Source organism: Leptonychotes weddellii, chromosome 4, assembly GCF_054177405.1.
Source record: "Leptonychotes weddellii isolate Sample4059 chromosome 4, ASM5417740v2, whole genome shotgun sequence".
NCBI lineage: Eukaryota > Metazoa > Chordata > Mammalia > Carnivora > Phocidae > Leptonychotes > Leptonychotes weddellii.
In genome coordinates this window covers 1862739-1887891 of record NC_138372.1, presented here as the reverse complement: position 1 = coordinate 1887891, position 25153 = coordinate 1862739, and the positions used below count along the sequence as shown (strand labels likewise).

Here is a 25153-nt window from a genome sequence, read left to right as displayed (position 1 = left end):
CCACCGTGAGGGGCTTTCTAGCTCAGGGGCCTCCCAGATTGGGGCTGGACCTTGGGCTTCCCATCCTGTCCCTTCTGGTCCTCGGGCCCTAGAGCTGGGCAAGCAGCCCCAACCCCTTGTCCGCGTCCAGGAGGCCCTGGGAAAGGTGCTGGGGCTGCTCCAGAGCTGGGGGTCTTCTGACCTGTGCCCTGGGCTCCCAGTGCTGACCTGGGGCCCGGGGGCCGGGCGTGCCCCGTGATGCGTCTGCAGGTCCTGGAAGATAAGTCTGCATTCCAGCCACTGGCCAGAGCCCTGCACAGAGTCCGCACGGTACAGGGCCTGCAGATGCAACCTCTCCAAGTTCCTTTGGGAAGCTTTGGAATCCCTTAATCCACTGGGTCCCGAAGGGCAGGCCAGGCTGCCGCCATCTGGCAGACCTGTCCGAGGGCGGCACTGTGGACAAAATGACCAGGAGGGAGGGCAGCCTGGGGGGACTGGCCTCAGACCCTGCGTCCCGCAGTCCTGGCCCTTTCTTCCCCACCCAGGCCTCTGCCTGGCCTCGGCCCCTGGGAGTTTGCAGACCCCTAGCCCTGCGTGTTTGGGATGGCTGGGGCCCCGAGTCACCGCGCGGCCGGCAGCCGAGAGCCAAGCGCCTGCTGTGTTTTTTCTGTCCCCCTGCCAGCCCAGCCCAGCCCCCCTGAAACTGCAGCTCTGGCCAGCAAACAGGACTGCTGGGGCGGCCTGCGGCCATGAGTGAGCAGAGCCAGCGGGAAATCAAGATGTTACCTCTGAGGGCAGGACGGCTCTGTTCGCTCACACGTAGGGTGGTGCGCCCCGAGTTGATGGTGGGGTGAGCCCAGAAACCGCTCAGAGTGATGAATGGACACTATAAAACCCTAGCGCTGGCACGGGAGCCTGGCTGGAGGGCGCCCTGGCCCGTGCTCTGGGAGCATGGCCAGGCCCGTGTGCTTGTCACGTTCTGGGACACCATCCTGGAGCAGGAACCATGAGCTCCAGGAGGCCGGGAGGCCAGAGCCGCACATCTCCGAGGTGAAGCTGCATGCCTGCTGCCGCGTCTCTCGCTTCCCGGGATGCCGTCTCTGGCATGTGTCAGCCCCCAGACCTGTGGGTGGTGGGTTTAGGGAGGTGGCAGGCCCTGGGGAGAAACGCAGGCTCCCCCATAAAACTCATGCCCTGGCAGCCCGGGGGCCCCGAGCTCCTGTCCAGGACTGCCCCGCTCTCCACGTAGGCCCTCTGGGAAGGCCATCCCAGTGCCAGGCTTTGGTGTCCGCGAGGCCCACGATGAGCCTCAGCTTAGTACCTTGGGTGACTACTCTGAACCTCAGTCTCTTTATCCAGAAAGTGGGACTAAAAAGACTCTTGCCTCTCCGGGAACTGCAGAGGACTGGGGAATGTCTTGAGACCCCTGGCCCAGCATCCGTGCAGGCACCCAGCCCCAGTCCGGCTTCCGGAGGGGGGGGCGGTGGCGACGTGGAGAGAAGAGCTGTCCCAACCTGCGCTGGACCCGTCCTCCACCTGGCCTCGGGGCACTTGCTTCTTGACCAAGGTCCTCAGGGACCAGGCCCTGGGGTTGGGGAGACTACACCGAGGCCAGGGTAGGGGGTTCCAAGACCCTCTGGCAGCCCCCGCCCCACCCCACTGCTGGCAGTTGGGTACTTGGTCTGGAGCGCCCCATCTGGAAGATGCGGCCAGCTTCACACTAGGCCAGATGGTGTGGCCTGAAGACCACAGTGACATCGTAACCACTGGGGGGAGGTCTCCGTCCCACTCCCAGGGGAGATGGAGGCTGCTCTTTGGAGAGAATCAGGCTGTCTCCCCGGGGGGGACGTGAGGCCCGCAGGCCCACTTTCCCACTGCGGGTGATCCACGGTTCCCACTGCTTTGACCCCCCTCCTTCCAGAGATAAGGGAGGCTCTGGGGAAGGGGCAGTGGGGGCTGCCAGGTGGGGGGTTGTGCAGGGAGCGGGCTTCCTCCGCTGGAAGTCCTTCTGAGCCCAACGCAAGAACACCTGGCTCTTTCCTGGGGGTGCTGGGCATGCCCACCCCAGCTTCTTGGTTCCTCCTTGGCTGTGGGGTGGCCAGGCAGAGCTGGGGTGTCTGAGAGAAACCCGTAGGGGCTCGAGGCCTGGAGACAGTGACAGTGTCCCTGCATCCCAGCCCCCGTGGGCCCAGCTCGGGCGTCTGCACTGAGCAGGTGGTTCTGCGGACCCCCCGGCCCCTGGGGGACACAAAGGGGACCTGCTGTGAGGCATGTGTGCTTGAGGTGGTGTGGGCACGAAGTGGCCTCTCTGTAGGCCTTGCCTGCCCGCCCCCCACCCCCGCTTCTGCTGTGGCCAGGGGCTCCAGGCCTGTCTCCGCCCTGGGAAGCAGCCGGACAAGTGCTTCTCTTACTCCCACTCTGCCTGGCCGGGCCTCCACTGGCCTCCTGGAGATGGCTGCAGGCTCTCACTGTCCCGGGGGAGACACAGGAACGTGGGAAGTGACAGGCCTCGACTAGGAGCCTCCAGGGCTCAGGCTCTGGGCCGGCAGGGCCGTGGGCTGACCAGAGCCAGCTGTGCGGGCCTGTGGCAGTGCCCTGGAGGGAGTGTGGCCAGGGGAGCTGCTGGGGACCCTCGTTGTGGTGCCCGGGGGGCCTGACTGCATTTCATAGGCCCTTCCTGGGGGTGGGAGGGCTTTCTCTGACCCCCTCCTGGGGTAATCCTTGGTCCCTCCGATGGCAGGACCACCCCCTCCCACCCACCCAAGTCTCGAGGGAGGTTTTATCACTGTAAGGACTTCTGCGTTTCCCAGGACAACCCTGCTCTCGCTGCATCAGGAGGACGGGAGGGTTGGCGGGAAGTGTCATGGTGACGGCAGGAAGGAGGCCATGTCTTGTCCAGCCCACGCTGCAGGCTGGACCTGCTCTGCTGCTCGGTGCTCAGGCTGCCGCGGGCTCACACAGCTAGGGGATGGGGAGTAAAGCCCAGCGTGACATCCTGGGCGCTCAGGCCCCGTCTGGGGGTCCCCGTCCTGTCTCCTCTGGCTTGCCAGCTTCTCTGGAGCTGGAGGGGCCTCTCGCCATTCCCTGCTGTCCAACCTGGCAGTGCCGCTCGGCAGGGATCTGTGGAGTGACCTGCCTGCACGGATGCAGGGACCCGGCCGGGAGAGGCCGCCTGGCAGTTTCATCGTGCACCTGCGGGCCTCGGAACCTGGCGTGCACTCGGGCCTTCTGGTCGCAAAACCCCTGCCTTGTTCCTGCGAGGGCATGGTCCCCTGGCCGCCTGTCCCCTGGACACAGGCGAGCAAGCCCAGCTGAGAACCGCGATCCTTCCAGGCAGGTTGGCGGCACTTCCGACCAGGCGTCCGTGGCCGGAGGCCTCCTCCATCAGAGGCTCTGAGAGTCGGACGCTGGCTACGTTTGTCCCTCTAGTGAGCAGACGCTAGCAGGTAGGCCCTTGGTTAAGGCCGGCGTGGGAGAAATGATCACGGTTGCCACCATCAACAGTCAGGGCCCGCCGGTGACAGCCTGCCCCGCGGGCCTGCCTGACCCCTGAGCCCGGGGCACGGTGCAGTTTTCCGGGAGGAGACCTCAGATGGGCGGCCTGCGGGCGGGGGCCGAGCTGCAGGGCAAGAGCCGGATGCGGGAGCTGGGAAGGCCAGCTTCGATCCCTGAGCCCCAACATACCACAGGCGTGGCTGGGGGCCTGAGTAACGTTTGGAGGCCGTGGTCCTCACGCTCGGGCTCGGCAAGAGGAGGCAGACTGTGCAAACGGGAGCCCCGCCCTGCTGTGGGGAGGGCACGGCACAGGAGTCAGGCCGGACCTTGCCCCCGCCCCGGCAGCTTCCGCCACTGAATTGGGGGCCTGCTGTGTGGGGCAGCCACTTCCACCTGAGCCACAGTAGTTCAGGGCCTTGGCCCGAGGGCTGGGCTGTTGGGGGTGGCAGTGACGTGACGCTTGCGGGGGCCGTGGCAAGCCTGGGGAAGGCGGCACATCCCCACCCTGGGGAGTGGGGACAGCGGCCCCTCCTAGCCTTGCTCTGGGGAAGGGTGGCCTCCCCACGCCTGGCCTGCCTCTCTGCCTGGCGGGTGGAGAGGTCTTCGCCTCCGCTTCTCTCCTCTTTCATCCTGTCCCGTTGGGTCCCTTCCCTGTGAGTTTCTGCTCATCCTGAAGCCCCCACCCCCACCCCGGGGCCCAGCCTTCTGATTGGATTCTCCTGCCGGTGGCTCTGTCCCTCTGTGTGAATGGTGGCCGCACCTTCCCCACCCTCCCTGGCTCTTTTCCAGGCATCTGTGGGAGACAGGTCTGGGCTGAGCCTCCACTCCCTTCGCCCCAGCCCCACCCCGCTGCTCTGGACCCCGCTGGGCCGCTGGGCTTCTGTCCCCACTCTGGCTCAGCCAGACCCCAGAATCCCATTGACAAACCCTCCTCGCTCCCTGGTCCCCGGGCTCTGGCCAGAGCAGCTCTGGGGTGGGCAGCCGTACGAGAACTCAGAGGGTAAGACCCCAGGACTAGCGCATTTTCCGTGAACAGACCTTAGGGAGAGGGTGTGGGTGCTCGGAGCCGGGGCCCATGGCTGGCCGGGTCAGAGCTGGGGAGTCCTCTGGGCTCACTTCTTGTCCCTCTGCATTTCACATGGACAGTGTCCGGCCCTGGGCTCAGCCTGTGCACTCGGTGGCCTTGAGTACTTGTGGTGTGGCATGGGGGCCTCAGAGGCGGGAGGGGCCGATGGCCAGCCCTGCCAGCTCCGGGCTCGGGCACCTGGGGAGGGAGCGTACATGCTGGCTGGCCCTGGGTGCTGGCTGAGCTGACTGCCACCCCTGTGACCACGGCGTCCTGGGGTCAGGTTGCGCTGTCGGGTGGGGAAAGCGCAGCAGGAGGAGTGACCGCCCGGGCCCAGAAAGCTGCGTGGGTTGTTGGATGCGGGCCTGGTGATGCGCCTGGCCGTCGATGTGCTGGTTGGTTCTGGCCGTCTCTCTGGGCGCCTGCTGTGGACCAGGGCCAGGCACACGGCTTCGGCCAGACTCCCTGCCGGGCATGCTCGCCTCGCCAGCCTTTCCTGCCTCTGGGCCAGTAGCCCTGCGGCTGCCCCGATGTCCCCCGACGAGCCGGTGAGCACGCCTGTGCCCTTCCCTGCTAGCTGGCCACAGGCTGGCTCACCACCTTCTCCAGGAAGCCTCCCCGTCGATTAGCCATCACCATGTCCTCTCCTCCGAGTGCAGCGTGAGCTCCGGGGCCGTCTGTGTGTCCCGGGCAGCTCAGTGTCCTCAGTGAGAGCCAGGCCTGGGGGCCGTGCCCAAGGTGGGGGTTGTCGGCGTTCTGGCCTCGGGCGCTCCCAGGGCTAGAGCTGGCCTCCCCACAGCCTTTGCACGACAGCCGGGGAGTGAGGCCAGGCAGCCGCCGCCACCAGAGAGCCCCGTCACGCGCACGCATGCATGTGCACACGTGTGTGGGAGGCCTCTGGCGCAGCTCCGGGCCGGCCCTCCGCGGGTGTCTCCCGGGCCACACTGGGCCTCGGGCTCTCTGGTGTGGCGCTGGCGTCTGGTGCCGCCCAAGCTGGCTGGTCCCCAGAGGAGAGCGTGTGGGGCTGAGGCTGCTCCACCTTGGGCTCCCCGGGGGGCCCATGTGTGAAAGAGGAGGGCACCCCCAGTTCCTCCCGGCCCCAGCCAGGGGCAGCTGCAGTCAGGAATGGCAGCTGGGCGCTCAGAAACAACCGTGGTTTTAAGTTCCCTTCCCTCTGCTTGGGTGAGGAGTCCCGCCGGGTAATGGGTTTACCACGAGGCTGGCGCTGGGATCAGTTGGCTCCCTGCTCCTGAAATAAACTCAGGCAGCAGCCTGGGGGGTGGCGGGGGGGGCGGGCGTTCTGCGTGCAGGCGGGCTGGACCGCGTGTGGCTCCAGACTGAAAGCTGACCTCCTGTCCTGGGCTGGACTCCGGACATCAGGGTAGAAAGAGCCAGGCAGGCGATGGTCACCTGAGGGCCCAGAGGTGGCCGGGAGGACCCTTGAGCCCTCCCTAAGGCCAATGGAAGAGGAGCCTGAGAGAGAAGCCTCCTTCCAGCCCCTTCCTGGCCCTTCTTTCCTGCTGCTGGGGGTCCTGTCGGGGGCTGTCTGGTCACTGGCCTGGCCTGTTACAGTCCCTGTGTCCACTCGGGCACCTGCTCGTCATTGCGCCCCCCCCCCCCCCAGGAGGGACACAGGACCCGCCCGACTTCAGCAGGCAGGGAGGGGAGTGAGCAGAGGTGTTAGCAGAGCCGGGGCCCGGGGCATCCCAGGGTGGCCTGTCCCCCCGTGAGCGGGCACGGCCTGGCCTCCTCCCCTGCCCAGCGCCCAGCACCACGGCTACCTGTGGGTGCCCAGCACCTGCTGTTCTACTCTGGAGCCTGCTGTGCCCGTGGCCCTGCATCCTCGAAGTCCGGGCACCTAGGAGTCCTGGGCAGTGACTTCTGGGGGCGTCTCTGGTGCCACTCCTCTCTCGCATGCCTCTGTCTGCAGAGGGCTTAGCTCCTCCTGAGACGTGGGGACCCAGGAGTGCCCAGCCCCCAGGAGATGGCGAGGTCCAGACCTGCGGGCTCCCCCTCAGAGGCCAGACAGGGTGCTCGATGCCTTGGCCTCCTTGGGTGCTGTTGGAGGGCCTGCTCGGGCCATGTCTTGTCCCCCCGGAACAGACTCCACAAGTGAAGGGGAGCTTGGCCGTGCTCTGCTTCCTGCCGGCCCCCCTGACCCAGGAACATGGCACTTCTGCCCTGAAGCCCCAGGTCAGGGGCCTGTGGTGGGATGGGCTCCACGCTCAGGGGCAGTGTGGCGTTTTTGGGGTGGCACGGGGCCCTCACCCCAGCCCGGGGCCTGGCGAAGGAGCGCAGTGGCCGCCCAGCTTGGAGAGGAAAGCTGGAGCCGGCCCGGCGGGTGGGGGGAAACGGCTCCTTCTGCTGACACACAGACATTCCGCCGGGCAGAGACGCCCAGCCCGCATTTCTGCATCGGGAAAGCATTTCCCAAACAGCTTCCAGACCCCACAGCCATGGGCCTGGATGCGCTTGGCGGCACTGGGGCGGGGGTGGGGGGGCAGTGGGGCAGCTGTGGGCACTGTGTGCATGGCTGGTGGCGTTCTGCACTCGGCGGGTTGCTCCCTGCACCACCATGCCGAGTCCTCCTGCCTGGCCTCGTGGGGATGGAGGCCCAGAGCCCTCCGCAGTCCCTGGTCCTTCAGGGGCATGCTGCTGGAGCTCATCCCATACTTTGTGTTGTCCTGGGTTCTGAGGACCTCACTGTAGCCCTCAGACATTGCTGGTCCCCAGAACTGTGTCCTGTGGGCAGGACTTGGGGGTCTGCACAGGAGACCGAGGCTGGTGCCCCCCGCTTCCTGTCTTTGGTTCCTCCTCCCATGGCCCTGGTCCTGAAAGACGTCAGAGTGGAGTCTGCATGGGACTTAGTGATACTTCGCGGGGTCTCTGCAGGGCCTTCACCCCAGAAGGGTGCTAACAGAGGAACCCAGGCCCTGTTGCCCAGCAATCTCTGAATCAGAGCTTCTGATGGTGTCCCTCTGCCCCTCCCTTGGAGACAGAGCTTGTCTCCATGGCCTCCTGTCCCCCTGCCTCCTGGCTGGTGGCTGCAGACGGGGGGACCCTCGGGTTTCTATGAGCACTGGTTTGTGAGCTGTTGGAAAATGAGATTTACATTGCAGTAATAAACTGCTAGCTCACGCGGAAGGCACCGTCCAAAGAGCGATCTGACAGTGTGCCCATCAGAGAGACTTAGGGAGGCTTCCAGGGTGAGAGGCTGGAGTTCAAGGGCTTGTGTGCCGTTCAGAGGAAGGACAGGAGAGAGGCTCACCCAGGAGGCTGTGGCAGACAGGCAGGCAGGCCCCAGACAGGGCTGTTTCTGCCCTGCCAGGTGCCTGGTAGGCAGGGGGCCAATGGGAAGTGCTGGCCTCTGCACTGCAGGCAAGACTGGGCAAGGTGAGGTCGTGCCTCTCTCCCACGGGCTTGAGGTTGCCCCCTGCGACCCCTTGTGGGCTGGGCAGAGTGCCAGCCAGCAGGGCCTTGGCCCCAGTAGTGGACCGGGAGGTGGAGGGCCGGCCTGGGCAGTGTCCCAGGGGTGAGACCTCAGGGGCAGCATGGGGCTGCTGGTCAAATGCTCATGAGGCCTGTATGCATAGGTTCTTAGGATGCTGCCTGCTCTGGACCAAGCTGGAGCCTCAGGCTGTGCCCTTGAGCAAAGTGGGGGTTCAGGGGTATGGGGTAGGATGTGCCTCCAGGGCTAATGTAGCCTGACACCTGAGGCTTGCTGCCCTTTGCTAGGGAGTCCATTTTCGCTCTGACCCTCTCCCACCTGCTGTAGGGGTGCAGGGACTCCTTCTGGGTGTCAGCCCCTGTCCAGTGGAGGACATGATAGTGCAGGGTGCGGGACACCAGGCTTGGGGGCTGCAGGCGTCTTTACCCCTGGGGATTTCCACTTTGGCGGCTGGACTCGACGTGCCTGGCTCTCCATCCACCTCACACTTGACAGAACCCAAGCCCACCTGTCTTTCCGAAGCCCCCAGTGGCATTGCCAGGGTGGCCTCCTTTTCTGCCTTGCTGTCTTCCGTGTAGCTGCTGGGAACGCATGTGTCCGTGTGCATGCGCATGCGTGTGCTTGCACATGTCTGTGCGGGGTCCTGTGTGTGTCACGTGTGTATTTGCACATGTGGGTCTGTTTGTGCACGTGTCCCTGTGTGTCTGCCCGAGGGGTGCCTGTGTGCGTGCCGCGGGTCCGCGTCGGGTGCGAGAGCGCGCCGGAATGCGCGGGGCGCCGGGCGGTGCACTGCGGGTCCAGCGCGGCCCGCGGGGGCGAGGCGGGGCGGGGCGGGGCGGGAGCGGCCCCTCCGCCTAGTGGATTTGGCCTTCACCTGCGGGGGGCGGGGGGAAGGCCGAGAACAAAACGGCGAGGGGCGGGGCGCCGGGCTCAGAGCGCGGCGGGCCGCTGGGGCGCGCGCTGCTGGCTGGCCGGCTATGGGAGCGTCCCGCGGCCGCGGGAGGCTGGCGGCGCTCTGGTGCCTCGGGCTCCTGGGGGGCCTGGCGTGCGTCGCGGGCACGCACTACCGCTACCTCTGGAGGGGCTGCTACACGTGCCACCTGGGCCAGGCCGGCTACTCCGTGAGCGCCGGTGACCGGAGGCCAGGTGGGCGCCGGGCGGACCCTGCGAGGGTGTGGGGCGGGGGGCGGGCGCCCCGCTCCGCCGCGGGTCCCCTTTGCACCTCTTTTTGAAGCTAGCCGCCCAGGCGGCTGACAGAGCGAGCGGGGGCTGGAGGGAGCAGGGCGGGGGCAGTGCCGCTGGCCGCCGCTTCCTCTGGGACAGGACCCTTCCTCCCTGAGTCATCCGACCTTCTGTCCCCTCTCTGGTCTGGCTGCGGGGTCTGCTGACAGCTGAATGGCCTCTTGACCAGAGGGAAGAGAAACAGGCCCTTGCCTTTGCCTGTGGCACGGGGGGTGGGGGGGGGCATTTGCCCTGCACTGGCCGCTCTGTGGGGGGGCAAGCAAGAAGGCAGGCTCAAGAGAGAGCCCTCTGGGGTCCCTAAGCAAAGTCTGCCATTCCAGGGTCCCCAGAGCCCGGCCCCTTGGGGGTCACATGTGGATGTGGCAGGTGCTATCCTTTCCGTCACCTTCACCAAGCCTTGGGGGTGTGGTCAGCCCAGTGGACTGCAGGGTGAGCCGGGAGGACCCCAGCAGTTCATGGAAAGCGGATACACCCTTGTCCGGGTCCATCCCACCTGTCCCTGCACTGTAGATCTGCTACCCACGCTGGGCCAGCCTCCCGCAGGAGCTCCTTAGAGCTTGGGGCCGGTCATCCTCGGGAATGGGAGGCGGTGCCCGGGGAGTCAGCACCTGGGTCACAGCACTGGGCGGGGCACTCCCCTCCAGGTCGTCCCTGGCCCCTGAGTGTGGCTCTGCGCAGGGCACCTGGTCTTCTTGGAGGTACTGGCCCTGCTCTGCTGTCCCTGAGCCATCCCAGCTGGGTCTCAGGCTGGGTCCCCACGGGGTGGGCAACACCCCGACTCGGTGGCTCAGCCAAGGCCAGGCCGCTGTGGTGTAAGTGCTGTGAGGCTGTGTAGCCTCCAGAGGGGGGCTGTGTGGGGCTGGGCTTTGGGGAGCCCCCACCCTGCTCTGGGGCCTGTGTGGCCTTGTGGAAAGGAGAGGACGAGGGCCTGTGGATGACGGGGTGCCATCTCTGGGCATGAGGACCCTGTGGCATGTTCAGGGGAGAGCAGGATTCTGAACTTGATAACCACGTGAGTGGGCTTCCTGGCAGCGTCCCAGAGGGCTCAGGTTTCCGTGGAAGCATGGGTGAGGCTTCAGAAGGGGCTGATTGGGTGGTGTCTGCAGGGGCAGCTTATGGACCCTGGCATGAGCCCCTGGCCCGGGAGCTGGTGGAGCCTCCATGGGCTCCCAGCAGCATCGAGATAGGCTGCCCAAAGCACGACCTGGGGAGTCAGCCCGGTGTCGGCTTGGACCCGCCTGCTCCTGGCTCCTCCCCGTGCCGGCGTGAGCTGCATCGGACGTGTGGTGGCTGGGCTTTGGGCTGGAGAGGGCAGAGGGGGTTTGCACCCGGCTATTATGACTGGTTCCATTGCATCAGCATGGGAGACTCGGGACCTTCAAGCTCTCTTTCAGCTTGGGGTCGGGGGGTGGGACCCAGGCCCCCCTCTGTGCTGTCTGGGAGAGTGATGTTTTCTCTGTAGTTCCAGGACCTAAGGTGTCAATGCTCAGTTGGGGCCCTGCCGTTTGGGGTCTCAGGGCACTGGTCCCACAGCAGGAAGCACTGGGTGTAGGCAAGTTGGCTCAGCCGGAGAGAGCAGGCCTGCAGGACAGGCCCCGGGGAGGGCATCCAGCCCCCAGAGAGCACAGTGGACCTCACTGGGGGAGTCAGGAGGTTGGGCTAGCCAGAGGCCCCGTGTCTTCCCATCTCTTTCTCCCTGACCTCCTGCCCCCTCCTTTAAGGGCCCTGTGATGACACTGGGCCCACCTCGAGATCCTTAATGTAAGCCCACCTGCAGAGTCCCTTTTGCTGGTGGGACTCTAGGGATTAGGATGTGAACCCTTTGGAGGGCCATTATTCAGCTGACCCCACTCAGATCACTGAGCCTATGGCTGTCAGGTCACAGCCATGGCCATGGCCACGGTCACAGGGTCAGCAGCTCCAGGTGGTTGGAGTTGGCTGAGGACAGCTCTGTTCTGCCCCCACGTGGCTGCCTCTGGAGTGGGGCAGGCAGGGGTAGGGAACTGGGTCCTGCCTTGCTGCCTGAGTGTCTGTCTCCTCTGTGAAGGGGCCCCAGCAGGAGGTCAGGTGGCCAAATGCCCCGCTGCCCTTCAGCAGGCTTCCCTTCAGCAGGCTTCCCTTGCCCAGAGAGGTGAAGGGGGAGGCCTCAGGTCCTTCAGCCTTGAGCTGCCCGCCGTGTCCAGATACCCACACGGGATGACAGCACTCGGTGGTGCTGGACGTGGGGGCTGAGCGTCATTGCACCTTCCGGGCTGCCGCTTACAGGTCCTGTCCCCGCCAGGGGCAGGTTGCCGATCACCAGGCAGTGCAGCCCCAGGGGCCAGGGGAGAGCGTGGGGCTGCGGTCAGCGCATCAGCCCCTCCCGAGAGGGGCGCCGTGGGAGATGGCTTGCAGACCTGGCCCTGCGCATCTTAGCAAGGAGCAGCATTTCTGTCCACCGGTGTGGACGCTTGAGTCTGAATGTTCCTGTATGGGCAGCAGGGGGGCCAGAACAGTGGTCATGTGGGCAGGGGGTGTGAGCCAGGGCAGGAGGCCCCAGCTGTCAGGGCAGCCCAGCTGGAGGGGCCCTGCTGGCTGACGGCAGCCTCCTGCCCCTGCATTCCCCGAGTGCTTCCTCCCAGATTGTCTGTCCATTTGGTGTCCTTGCGGCCCACAGGCCTGCTGGGCTGGCTGAGGGGCTGATGCTGTCCGGGGCTCCCCTTGCGTCCTTGGACGGCTTGCTCAGACCTGCCCGGGAGCTGCTGGAGGATGTGGTCCTCCAGGTGGGCTTGGCCCCCCAGCCAGGGGTCCGAGCAGCTCAGGGGTGTAGCGCTGCCTGAGCCAGCCTCTCTCCTCGATGGGGGTCTGGAGTGAGCCGAGTGTGAATGTGGGGCTGCCGGCGGAGAGCAGGGTTTCCAGAAGCAGCGCCCCTGCATGCCTGTGCATCCGGCCCCAGGGCCACGTCAGGAGCACAGCAGAGTGCCAGAAGGACGCCTGGCAGGGCTGGTCTGGACACTGCAGCTGCCGTCCATCCCCCCCAGACAGCACACACCTGGCACATCTTCCCCAAAGCTTCGCTAAGCACCTACTGTGTGCCCAGGGCTGTGTCCCCTGCGGTCTCGTCTTTACCTCTTTCTGAGCCCCCGTGGGTGGGTGCTGCCCGCCCTCCCCTTCCATCCACTCCCCACCCAGCTGACTCTCCCACAGGAGGGCCCTGGGTCCCTCTGTCCCCCACCCTCTTGGTGGCTCTGCTGGGGGCCTTTGGCCTCTGCCTTTAGGCTTCTTCCCCAGAATCTCCCGGCTCCATTCTGAGAGAGCTCCAGGCTGCCACGGGCAGAAGAGAGCCTCCCTGGGTCTTTGGTCTTCTCTCTGAGGCGCTTGGCAGGGCCCCGGGGGTCTCCCCGGAGTGGACCTGGCCTGTGTGTGCAGAGGCCCTGGCCTCCTGGGATTGGTCTGGTGTCATTTCTGGGGCGCCAGGTCCATTCTCAGCGCACGGGCTGGAGGCACAGTTCCCGTGTGTGTGGGAAGCATAAGCTCATGGGCAGGCATTGGGGATGGCGGGGGGAGCCTCGCCCTGTGGCCCACCTTTGACACCCTTCACAAGTGGGCTCAGACAGCCTGCATTTTAGGATGGAAGCATGGGAGCTGGGCATTTTCACGGATGGGAACCGGAGGATGGAGTCGTGGCTTGTAGATGTTGGAGTGGAGCGTCTACGTGTCTGTCTCCCTGCTTTTGTGGTTAGGGAGGCCGGCTACTCTGTTGGTGAGGCTGGTATCTGAAGAGTGTGGACTGGCCCGAGGCCCGGGCCTGGGCTTCCGTCCCCGTGCCTGGTGCGCCAGGGCCCCCCCATGTCTGCAGTGGCTCCCCCCTTGGTCTCCGTGTCTCGCGGACAGTTGTGTCCCTCACACACAGGTGTTCACCACGCACACAGGTGTCTCAGCAGCCCGTTCCAACCACCTCAGTCGCTGCCCAGCCTCCCCGGGGGCCCAGGTTGGTGGACGGAAGTCTGGAGGGAGGGGTGAGAGGTGAGGGCAGCCCCCACCTTCCGTGTGCCTCTGCATCCCTGCTGGAGGAGGTGACCCTCCTGGGGCGCAGGCCCACGGGCCTCCAGCTCTAGGGAGGGTCTTTCTCCCTCTGCAGTTCTCAGCTGGGCTCCTGGGGAGGCTACCCAGGGCCTTTGGGCTGGCCTCATCCACTTCTGGTCAGCACGTTCCCTGGGGCCTGAGGTGCGGTGGGCACGGGTGTCCTGCCCTGGTGGTCGGTGGCCTCAGATGGGGGGTGTTCTCCCGGAAGTGCCTGGGTCCTGTCTGGGGGCTGCTGCTGGTGGTCTCCCGTTCCCCTGGCATTGGGAGGCCCCGGGGGGACCCAGGCAGACATCACCCGCGTTAGTTCCCCGGGACAAATACAACAGTAGACATTTATTCTCTGACTGTTTTGGAGGCTGGAAGTTCAACATCAAGGTGTCAGCAGCTCCCTCTGACCCTTCCTTCTCTTGTCCTTCCAGCCTCGCGTGGCCCCCCCTTGTTCCTTGGCTGTGGCCACCTCATTCCAACCTCTGCCTCCCCGTGTGTCTTCTATGAGGACCCCAGTTGCTGAATTTAGGGACCCCCCCCTTATTTAGCACAGATAACTAATTACATCTGCATCTTAAGGTCACATTCTGACGCTCTGGATGGATGTTAATCTGGTGGACATTGTTCAGCCCTCCTACCCCCTGCCAAAGCCTGGGCAAGGGCATCTCATGAGTTACTGGTTTTTCCTTTTGGGCTCATGGGTCCCAGAGAAACGGCTGACACCGTCCTGAGAGTATTTCTGGATTTGGACTTTGGAATCGAGCGTGAGCTCCAAGTTCAGTCTTGAAAGGCGTGAGGAGCTGGGCCTCTCCCCACCTCAGCCCAGTGCCCTCTGCAGCCCTTGCATTGTTCAGACCGCCGCTCCCTGCATTCTCTCTGACCCCCAGGGCTCCCCACATTCTGGCCACCCCCAAGGTGGCGGCCCCGGCCCCCGAGCAGGCTGGCCAGGTATGAGGGGCAGGTTCCTCCTTCTCCCCACTCTGCTCTGGCTAGCGTGGGCCCGGAGCTCAGAGCTTGGGCACCTGGGCGGGGTTCCATGTCCTCAGTGAGGGGGCCCGGATCGGGGTCCCTGGGGCGGTTAACCCTTGGCCCTGTGTCCCTGTCCAGATGTAGATGAGTGCCAAATGCACAACGGCGGCTGTCAGCACAGATGTGTGAACACACCAGGCTCCTATCTCTGCGAGTGCAAGCCCGGATTCCGGCTCCATGCGGACGGCAGGACCTGCTTGGGTAAGCACCCGGCAGCCCTGGGTGTGGCTGGCTCCATCCCGGGCCCCGTGCTACCTCCCTGCCTGGGCTCCTGGCCTCGGCAGTGCCCCCACTCTCCTGGCTGTGCCCACCGGGCTGGGGATGGGGCCCCTGTCCTCCTGGACTAGGAGACCCTAGAGGGCTTGTCTGCTCAGTGGCTCCATCCTGCTGAGTGTGTGCAGCTCCTTGGGGTTCTCGCCGGCCTATTATGGGGCAGGGCTCCCCCATGCTGAGGCTGAACGCTGTGACCCTGGGATGCTGAGGCCATGTTCCTGGGGTGCCTTTCTTCGGGAGGAGCCCCTGGGCCACCGCACTATAGAGGGCCTTCTCAGCCGAAACTGTGGTGGTGGGTCAGCAGGGTCCCAGGCCCAGGGACCAAATTCGGGAGCGCCTTGGGTGCTTGCTGGGTGGCAGGAGAGGCTGGTGAGGGCAGGGGCAGGACCAGCTTGAAGCCACTCTTGGCCTGCAGAGCTGGGGTTCCAGGGCCCAGGCTCACCCACCCCAGCCTTGGGAAGCATAGGGGGCTGGGCTGTGGCAGGTGGGGAAGAAGTAGCTGAGAAGCAGGACCCCAACCCTCACTTCCTCTGCAGGGCCTTTTTTCCATGGGAAGTAGACTTGCTGGAGGTGCCCTGGCCACAGCCTGCTGTCCTTGCAAGCATGGAGGGTTACCAGGGAGCGGGGGGATGGTGCCAGGTGCCCACTGAGGTGGAGGGTTGGGGGGCTGCTGGCCAGGGTCTGGTGTTGAGCACTCAGCGCTCAGTCCCCCCCCCCCCCGCCCCTCTCCTGGCTGGCTCTGAACGCAGGGGCCAAGAGCACGGGGCTGCTGTGTCTGGGAGGCCGTGTGGTGGTCATTCTCTGGGGGGCTGGGGGCAGGACCCCCCTCGTTTCCACCCTGGAGACAGGGAGTGGGCGTGGCAGGCTCGGAGTGGCCTCATTCCTGCTTGCCTTGTTGCTATGTGGCAGGGCGGCCCGCCAGGCCCGGGGGGCCCTCCGGGCACACACTCTCACATGTCCGGGCGTCCGCAGGGAACGAGGCAGCTACTCCGCAGTTTCTCCGGGTCGGGAAGTGGAAACAGATGTGGGAAGTGTTGTAATGTGCTTCCAGACGAGTCTGACGGGGTTGCAGCCCCCAGCTGCTGCCCTCTGGGGGCTGCGGGGAGCGCTTCTGGGAGCCCTCTGGCTCACCCAGGCCCCCGGACGTCCTGGAGAAGGGTGTCCCTGGGGGCTGGTCCAGGGTGGGCCGGGCCAGGCCTGGGGAGTGCCCACTGCCCCCTCCCTGCTGTGGGCTCCCCTGTGAGGGGCCTGGGGCTGGGGCACACCTCCCCCTGTCTCTGGTCTCCCCATCTGCCGATGACGCCTTCCCTGAGGTGCTGGATGGCAGGAAGGCCCGCTGGTGATGGGTGAACAGCATGCAAAGAGAGGGGCGCCTTCCTGGGACAGGCTGTGGCCTCTGAGAGTGGCCTTAAGCTGCTGGCTGTGGGAAGTTCCGGAGGGGTGCCCCCAGCCTTGCCCCGGCCCTCAGCCCACCCCCCTGCTACACTGGAGCTCTTCCCAGGAGCCTTCCCTGCGTGTGCTCCGGGCTCCAGAAGTCTTGATTTGTGGCATTGGCTTATTTTAAAGGTCTCTTCGGGGTCTGATGCCAGGGCTCCTGGGCATGGTGTGCACAGCCTGGCAGGAGGCTGCTGGGACCTCACGGCCCCTCTGCCCGGCACCCCCAACACCACGCACTCAGGCGGGCCCCAGGCGGCCTCCGGCTCTCTCGGTGCTGGTGCCCACCTCCTGGCCAATCCCCATCGCTGGAAGTGGTTTTCTCAACGCTGGTGTTTGGCCTCTCTCTCTCTTTCTTTTGACTATGGCTCCCAGCAAGAAATGCACACTCTGCCCCAGTTACCTGCACACACCTGGCTCTTTTTGGTGGCTTTTTTGTACCAGGAATCCCCGGGAGCTGACAGCTTGCCAGGGTGCAGGCCGGTGTCTGGGTCCCCCACAGGGGTCTGGGGTTGGGGCGGGTTTGTCAGGCTTGGTCCACTGGGAGCTGCCTTTCTTGGAGGGGCCTGGACTTTGCTGAGAAACTTCCAGAGTGGACAGGGGTCTCCAGGGAGCTTCTTCACAGGCAGAGTAGGAAGTGTTTGCCCTTCTTGCTGATGTACCCCTTTTGGTTGCTGGGGGACCTGCCCAGCCACAGTGGTGGCCAAGCATCTTGGGTCGTGGATGAGCGGCTTCTAGGTGGGGGCCTGGTGGAGGGCGTTGCTGGACCCTCCTCAGGCTCTGAGTGGTGTGGAGCTGGACGGACTTCCTGTCACTGAGAACTGTGGGGCTCTGTACCCCTCTCCTCTGGGACTCCCAGGGTACAGGGCATGGGGAGGAGCTGGGCCTTGTCTGAGGTTTCCAGGATGCCTTCTGAGCTCAGATCACCCTAGGGCTGCAGCTGATACTTATGGGAGGAATTAGTATAGGAATCCTGCCTGCCCCCCCCCGCCCCCGCCCCCGCCCCGGGCAGCTACAGGGCTAGCTGCACAGCTGGAATACAGCTGCCTGGGAACCTCCTCTGGGGCCTGCTGGGATCCTCTTCTGGAGGAGGGGTGCTGGGAGCTCTCCTGGGACTTTGCAGGCTGGCAGGAAACAGCCCCAGGCGCCTGCTCCCATCCAGCAGCTGGGAGTAAGAAGTACAGAGATGCTGGAGGTTGGGGGTGGAGAAGGAGTCCCCCCCCCGCCCCGGGATATGACCATCATTCCTGTGTTGCCAAGTCATGGGGCCCTGAGGGATGTGGGAAGTCCTCAAAGGCACACTTGAGAGGGGGCCTTGAGACACACAAGGGGGCCGTGAAACACTTGTGGAACTTGCCTCCAAGGCAGGGAGAGGACAGGAAATGCACAGCTTTCTCCTTTGCAGAAGATCTGGTGGAAATAAAACACAGAAAGGTTTCAATTCTTAAAAATGAGAATTTGCCAGAAGGATTTTGCCATCAGCCCAAGGCCCCTGAGCACCACCCACTTAGCCTGGGCCCCAGTGAAGCAGCAATGGCCTGGCATCATGGGGCACTCCATTGCCAGGGAGCCTTCCTGGGTGTGTCCCCAGCCTCTGGGGTGAGAAGAACAGGGCCCAGCGTTAGTCTGCCCTGCTTGTCGCCCTCTGGTCATGGAGCTGGCCTCTTTCCTTTTCCAACTCGGGGCAGTAGGGCCTGGGAGTGCTTTGGTTAGGTGACATGTTTAGGAAGGTCATTCTTGCTTCTCTGTGACATCTTGCAGAGCGCCAGCCTGTAAACCCACAGAGACCCGCCGCTGGGTGCTTTAACACTTGGTGCTGGGAAACCCACCTCCTCTGCGCAGCTGGGCGCTCTGAGCCTGCAGGACACCTGCCCTGTGGTCCCTTCTGGATCCTGCTCTTAGACATGGATGCTTCTCCATGTCCCCTTAAGCAAGCAGTACACCAGGGGGTCCCTATTAGGGACCACGGTATCACTGGCTCCACCAGTGGAGGGTCCCGTGTGATGCCCTGGGCCAGCCACTTGGAAGAGGTGGGCTCTCCATCCTCCCCCCCCCTTGGCCTCTGCTCCTATGGCCTTTTGGACTCACTCCCCTCCGCCTCCTGCCACAACACCAACCGTTGGGGAGGATTCTGCTGTCAGCATGCACTCCCCACCCCCCTTCACCAGTGGCCGGACGCCCCCACCCTGGTTCCCTCTCCTAGGAGTCCCATGGGCCCTGTGGTGCCCACTGCATGGGGGAGGGGCTCCCCAGCTCTCCCTTTCTCTGGGCCGCGGGGCAGTCTCTTTCCCCGCCAGGCCGGGGGTTTCCCAGTGAGGGGGCAGCGAGGGGAGGCCCGAGGGAGGCCGCCTGGCCCTGCCGGAGGCCCCAGCATCTGGGGCTGGTGCCAAAGCCAGAGGCAACGGGAAGGTAGAGATCTCCAGGCTTGTCTCCATACCCCTCCCTGCAAAGCTGCACGTGCAGTTCTGAGAATGTTCCCAGTGCCCCCCAAACCGTGAAGCAGACTGCAGCTACGAGAAAGCAGTGTGCCTTCCCAGCCCTGTGGGCGGCCCCACCCCTGAGACGCCCCTGGGACGTCTCTGCTTTGCCCAAGCCCAGGGGCCCAGCCGTGCAGTCAGCCAGCGCCCAGGGGTGATGGGATGGTCACGCTCCAGCCCAGGGGCGCCAGGGGCAGCGGACACCCAGCGGGGAAGCAAGGGCAGACGGGGCCGTGCGGCAGGGAGGGTTGGAGCCAGGGATGGGGTTGGGTGGCTGGACTGTGCGAACAGCAGCGGGGTGTTCATGCCTTTGCTTTACCCCGAGGTGGGCGGTGCTGGGCAGGCGGTCGGCACAGCCTGGGTCCTGGGGCCCTGTCGTGGCTGTCTCTCCCTGGCTGGTGGGTGTGTGGCCTGTGATGAGGCTGGTCCGGCCCCTGGCACGTGGGTGAGGGCGGCCACTTGCAGAGCCTGCAGCGTGGGGGCCCCAGCCGAGGGTGAGGGACAGGACAGCGTGCACAAGGCAGAGGAGCGGGCAGCCCATGCCTGGAGGGATGAGGCGGGCAGAGCCCGAGGGAATTGCCTTTTCTGCCCTGCCGTGCTGGCCCTGTCCCCAACAGAGGGCTTTCCAGAAGGAAGGACCGTGTGGGTGGCCTTGACCGCATGTGGTGGGAGGCTCTCGGGACCTAGAAACCAAGCCAGTCCGAGGACCGTAATTACCAAACCGCGTAAAGGCAGTGGGAACCAGAGCCACCCCTGAGCCTGCCCGGAAACCACGGGGCTGGGTTTGGAGGCTGCAGCAGAGCCGGCTGGTGGGCTCGGCGTGCTGCCGACTGCGCTGCCCTCCCGCTGAAGCCAGGGCACAGCCCTTTGCCTTGCCCGCAGAGCGGCTGGGGGTCAGCTGTCCGCCGTCCACCTGCTGCTTCCTCGCGGCCCTCGGATGCGCCTGGCCCTGGGCTCCCGCTCCACACCCGTGCCCGGGTCTCGGGGCTGCCCCTGTGCCTGCACGAGCAGAGACCCTGGGGCACAGGCAGGGCTCCCCCCCGCCAGGGACATGTGTTTTCTGTTGTCCTGTCTCCAGCTCAGGTAGGACCCCATCGCCTTTGGGAGTGGACGCCTCGCGGGGAGGCCCCTGGGTGGTGGCGGCCCCTGCTGGCGGACGGCGGGGTTGCAGGCCAGCTCCTAGAACGCGCTCGCCGTCAGGGCTGGAGCCCTGGGTCCTGGAATTTGCACACCCGGGAGGGAGGGTGTGTTAGCTCGGGCACTTTAACAAGTCCCGCTTCCGGTCGGCTTGAAGAGCAGAAATTTATTTTCTTGCAGCTCTGGAGGCAGGAAGTTCCAGATCATGGTGCCGGCCAGTGTGGGTCCTGGTGGGGGCCCCCTTCCTGGCGACCCTTCTCCCCGTGGCCTGGGATGGAGGGAGAGACACAGGGAGACAGAGATCTCGCGTCTCTTCTTATAAGGACGCAGATTCTGTTGGATCAGGGCCACAAGTTTATGACCTCATATAACCTTAAGTTTCTCCACAAAAGCTTTGTCTCCGAGCACAGTCACGTTGGGGGTTCAGTTTTAGGGGTGCGCCTGTGAATCTTGGAGGGACACAAACACTCACCCCAGAACCTCCCGTTTTCTGCTGGGCGCTCGGCTTTGCTTCCGGTCTGAGCGTGGTCCTGATTTGCGGGAGCGCCCAGGCTGGGACGTGGATTCCACGGCCAGGATTTGAAGTGACGCGAGGGGCCTGGAACCTTCTCCACCAGCTCTGGGCACTGGCCACGCCGAAGCCGGCCCCTCCCCGAGCTGCACAGCCCAGTGCCTGAGAAGGATCTGCCTCGTTGAGCTTTCCGGGAACCCATGGCACAGGATGACACTGGGCTTGGCTCCCTCATGCACACAGCTTGGGAGCATCTGGAACGTTAGGACCCAGGCAGCAAAGTGGCAGGAGATTGGGGTCCGGGTTCCCTCTGTCTGCCCCCCCCCCATGATTTCTCCCCCACACGCTGCAGCGGGCCCTGTGCCTCATCGTCCCCAGGCCCGACTCGGGGGCTCTGCCTGGCAGGAGAGGCTCCTTGCCAGCTCTGCCACAGCTCCCTGGGGCCTCCTGGGGCCTCCTCCCTGTCCAGCCGGCTCCCCTGCCCTGGGCTCTAAGACCCTCCCTCAGTGTGCCTGTCCCACCCTGTCAGGAGGGGCTCTGGTCCCCATCACGAGCCTCCAGCAGGGACGCAGTTGGACCGTGGACACAAACAGCCCCAGGACCGGGCGGTGCTCAGGTCATGCTCGGAAACGTCCGAGTGACAGAGCTGGCTGAAGCACAGCGTGTCAGCGGAGCCTCAGGGGGATCAGCGCAGACTCGGGGGTGGCTGGGTGGGGAAGGGGCTTCGCGGCTGGGCGACAGCAGATGTGGCAGCCGGCCTTGGTTGGGCCCAGGCCTTGTGTCTCTGCCGCTCCGCTGGGCACGTGGCGGGTGCAGCCAGGAGACCCAGCCGCCGCTGCCACCCTCGTGTCCTGCCTGGGCGTGTCCTGCTAGGGCCAGGGCCCCCAGCAGGGGCTCCCCCACCCTACGCCTCACGTGAGGAAACTGGGTGCTCTCACGAGTGCTGTGTTTTGGATTTTTCAAACGTGCTTGCCTGGAAAGGCGCTAAGAGCACCAGCGTGGTCCTGGCGTCCTCGGAGCCCCGTGACCACACGCCTGGTGTGTGTGGATGCTGTGGCTGGGCCTCGGTGCTGCCAGGCCTGCTGCCCCTGCTCCCACGTAACCCACCCGGGGGGCTCCAACAGGAGCGAGGCCAGGCCTCTGGGCCGTGGTGGCCTCCATGGCAGCCCCGTGCCCATGCCGGCCCTGGCCCGACAGGAGAGTGGGAATGTCTGGGCCCCCTCCGCCCGCGGCTGGCCTGCCGCCTCCTCCGGGAGTCTCCCAGGCTGCCTGGCCTCTGGGCCCCGGACGCGCTGGCTCTCGGTGATGCGGGGTGGCTCTGGAGCACCTGTCTACACCCGGTCCTCAGGCAGGCTGGGGACAAGGATCCGGAAGCGGGTCACGGTCTGTGTACCCTGTGTATGGGCCGAGAAGCGAAGCCAGGCCCGTGAACACCATAGGCACAGTGTCCCCTCTCCAAGTCCTGCTTCTGGGACGGAGATGGAAAGGGAGAGGGGCGCAGAGAGCCCTGGAGGGTTTCTGTGGGAGGTGCGCCGAGCCCGACGAGGGTAGGCCCCCTGGCTGGGTCGTCGTCCTGAGCTACGTGCACAGCCCCTGTCTGTGTCCCCAGCCATAACCTCCTGTGCTGTGGGCAACGGGGGCTGCCAACATGAGTGTGTCCAGCTCACAGTGACCCAGCACTGCTGCTTGTGCCGCCCCGGGTTCCAGCTCCAGGAGGACGGAAAGCACTGTGTCCGTGAGTGTGCCGACAGCCCTCGGAGAGGGCATGGGGGGCTGGGGCCCGCACCAGGACTCCCCAGACCCACCCAGGGACCCCGGAGCCTGAGCCCAGGGCAGCTGCTGGGACTTAGGCCGGGCTCGCCTCCCTGCTTGGCCTCTGGGGCTGGAAGCGGGGCTCAGGGGAGGCAGGGCCAACGTGGCTGCCCCGAGGTGGTGGGGCACCGTCGGGCCCCCGGTGGGTGTGGGGGAGGGAGCCCCTTAGGCTGTGCTCTGGGATCCTGCATCCGTTGGGGACAGGAAGCCCAGGATAGGGCATGTGGGGGATGGCAAAGAAGGACATCCTGCGTGTCTCTCAGTTCTAACGCCTGCCCTGGGCTTTGTGTGGGCATGTGGGACCCAGGCTCTGGCCCTTGGGTGGGAGACGCAGGCCGGGCCCCACCTGGCATCTTGCCCTGGGGTCTCGGGGCTTCCTGTCATGGAAGGAGGAGCTTTGCTGATGGAGATGGTGGGGCAGGCTCAGGGGCCCCAAGATGTGGAAACGGGGGGGTGCTGGGATGGGGCAGGTACCGAGAGGACTTGTCCACACCTGGTCTCATGGGTCTCAGGCCAGGAGGGAGGCTGGGCCTGAGGGGCTGAGCAGTGGGGGCAGAGTGGCATGGGGTCACAGGGCTGGGGGGCTGCAGGGCACCTTGGCTCCGAGTAGGAGGAGGCTCAGGAGGGAGGCTGGCACCCTCTGTCTTTGCAGGGGTGTCTTGGGGGCTGCCACATCTGGGAGAGGGGAGACCCCCACTGAGCCCGTTAGACTGGAGCCCAGAGGCACAAGAGCACTTGGGGGGTTCACGGGAGGCCTGGGGCACCCCAGATCTGCTGGAGCCCCCATCTTCCCTCTGGGCCTGTGACCGCAGGGAGAAACCCTTGCGCCGACCGGAATGGCGGCTGCATGCACACGTGCCAGGCACGCCGTGGCCTCGCCCACTGTGAGTGCCACGCGGGCTTCCTGCTGGAGGCCGACCGCAGGTCCTGTGAAGGTGAGCTGCCCCTCCCCGTGCTCCGGCCCCACCCTGGGGCCGGCTGTGGGGAGGCCCGGGCCCCAGCCGTCGCTGCACCCGACCTTGGGCGGGGCACGGGGAGGGACAAGGAGCCCGGGTCTCCTTTCTGCAGAAGCAGGTGGGAGATCTCAGCTTGTTTCTCAGTAGTTCTTGTATCCGCTTAGTCGTACGTGGTCGTCGGGGAAACAGAGGAGGCCACGAAGAGAAGGAAGGGAGTGTCACTGGGGCCGGCTTCTGGATGTTTCTACGGGTTGTTTGTTAGCACGCGCACTTGGAATCGTCCCAGATCCCAGTGGGGCGCCGCTTTCTAGAACGCGCGCCTTCGTCCTTGGCTTCGGGGGTGCGGTGCTTATTACCCCATCACAGGAGTCTGGGGGCGCCCTTCCTGTACACGCAGCTCTGAGGAGGGGTCTTGCATGTCCCCGTCGCTGTTGGGGTGCATCTAGGGCGGGCGGGGGCCGTTTCCCAGGCGTCCTAGGTGGGGGTCTGAGAGGCGGTGCCGCGGGGTGCGAGCCCCCACAGCACCAACACCAGGACGGAGTGTTTTAGGCGCCGCTGCCCTGGCTGCTGTGGGTGCTGGGGGCTGTGGCGGGCTCAGCGGGACACGGGGTGAGGGTCAGCTTCATCCAAGGAACCTCAGGGGTGCGGCCAAGAGCAGCGTCGGGGATCGGACAGCGGGATTTGGGCCTCATGGCCAGTGTGTGGGTGCAGAGGCCGATGATGGCCCCTGGTGTCCGTGGGCCCCTAGAGGCAGGCCATGGAAAGGCCCCTCCTGCAGCGGGCCCGAGACCGGGCTTGGGGACTGGGACAGCACAGCTGAGGGAGGTGGGTTCGGAGACGGACCCCCTTGCCCGATGCTGCTGGTCCAGACCTGTGTCCTCCTCACCCTGAGAGGGAGCGTGGTTCTGCCCCCGGGTGCCGTTGATGAGAACGTGGACGCTCCGGTGGGCTGCCCCGGTCACGGAGCCTTGGAACAGGAAGTGGGGAGAGAGCCCTGGGTCTGAGCCCTGACCCCCATTGGGACCCGTCCACACTGAGGCCCCCCCCGGGGGGCCGCACCTCCCAGGCCAGCAGCCCAGAGCCCTCCGCCTCGATCTCTCCCGTGCAGATGTGGACGAATGCGCCACAGGCCAGGCCCAGTGTGCCCACGGCTGCCTCAACACCCGTGGGTCCTTCACGTGCATCTGCCACACTGGCTACGAGCTGGGCGCTGACGGCCAGCAGTGCTACCGTGAGTGGATAGTGGGTGGGCAGTGGCACCCTGGGGTGCGGAGGGGCCTGGAGCGGAGACTCAGTTCGGCGGCGGGGCGGGGGGGGGGGGCAGAACATTCCAGAGCCTGCCCAGCCCGGGAGCTGGGTGCGGCCCACTTCCCAGGAGCATGGGCCTGGGGGCTGCAGGCTGGCTGCTGGGGCCGGGGGGGCTGTGGGAGGGGGTCACCCGGACCCCGTCCTGCATCCCTGCTGCTGGGTCTCGTGGCAGGCATCGAGATGGAGATTGTGAACAGCTGTGAGGTGAACAATGGGGGTTGCTCACACGGCTGCAGCCACACGAGTGCAGGGCCCCTCTGCACCTGCCCCCGGGGCTATGAGCTGGACGAGGACCAGAAGACGTGCATCGGTGTGCAGCAGCACCCTACACGCTGCCCCCCATGCCCCCCACGCCTGGGCTGCGTGTCAGCTTGATGCCATGACTTGGCAGCTCCCTCTGGTTCCCCTCTCTGTCCTGCCCACTCTGCCCTGCGCCGGGGGTGGGCCCTGCTGAGCACCTGGCATCCACACCCCACTGGCCCCATTGGACTCCCCCAGTCACTGGGTTAATGTCGCGATTGCTGGGAGTAGCACCTGGAACCCAGGGGGGGCCTGAGGGGGACCCTGCTGCGAGACGGACTCCCCACCACCTGCAGACCCCAGTCCGGCCCCCACAGCTGCTGGGGCGGCCCTGGGGCCCTGGCGTATGTCCTGTGTGTCTGTGGGGCCAGGGCGGTGTGTGGATGCGTGTGAGCGCGTGCGGGGCCCGTGTATTGGTGGGCGAGGGAGGGCATGCACGTGGGCAGGTGCCAGTGGGCCCCGGTTGTGCCCCGCAGACGTGGACGACTGTGCGGCCTCCCCGTGCTGCCAGCAGGCCTGCACCAACAGCCCCGGCGGGTACGAGTGTGGCTGCTACGCCGGCTACCGGCTCAGCACCGACGGCTGCGGGTGTGAGGGTGAGCAGGGGTGGGGGCGGGCGGGGTCGAGAGCGGA

The 25153-nt window shown here is 65.6% G+C and overlaps 1 protein-coding gene across 1 annotated transcript in view; it reads left to right on the top strand.

Annotated features, from left to right (window-relative positions):
- The window catches only part of MEGF6 (multiple EGF like domains 6), an 86343-nt gene that overhangs the window by 44060 nt on the left and 17130 nt on the right, over positions 1-25153 (top strand). The window contains 6 exon segments of the mRNA XM_081817328.1: positions 14391-14513; positions 21754-21879; positions 22769-22891; positions 24021-24143; positions 24393-24530; positions 24997-25116. Of these exon segments, the coding sequence (XP_081673454.1) occupies positions 14391-14513; positions 21754-21879; positions 22769-22891; positions 24021-24143; positions 24393-24530; positions 24997-25116 (753 nt within the window).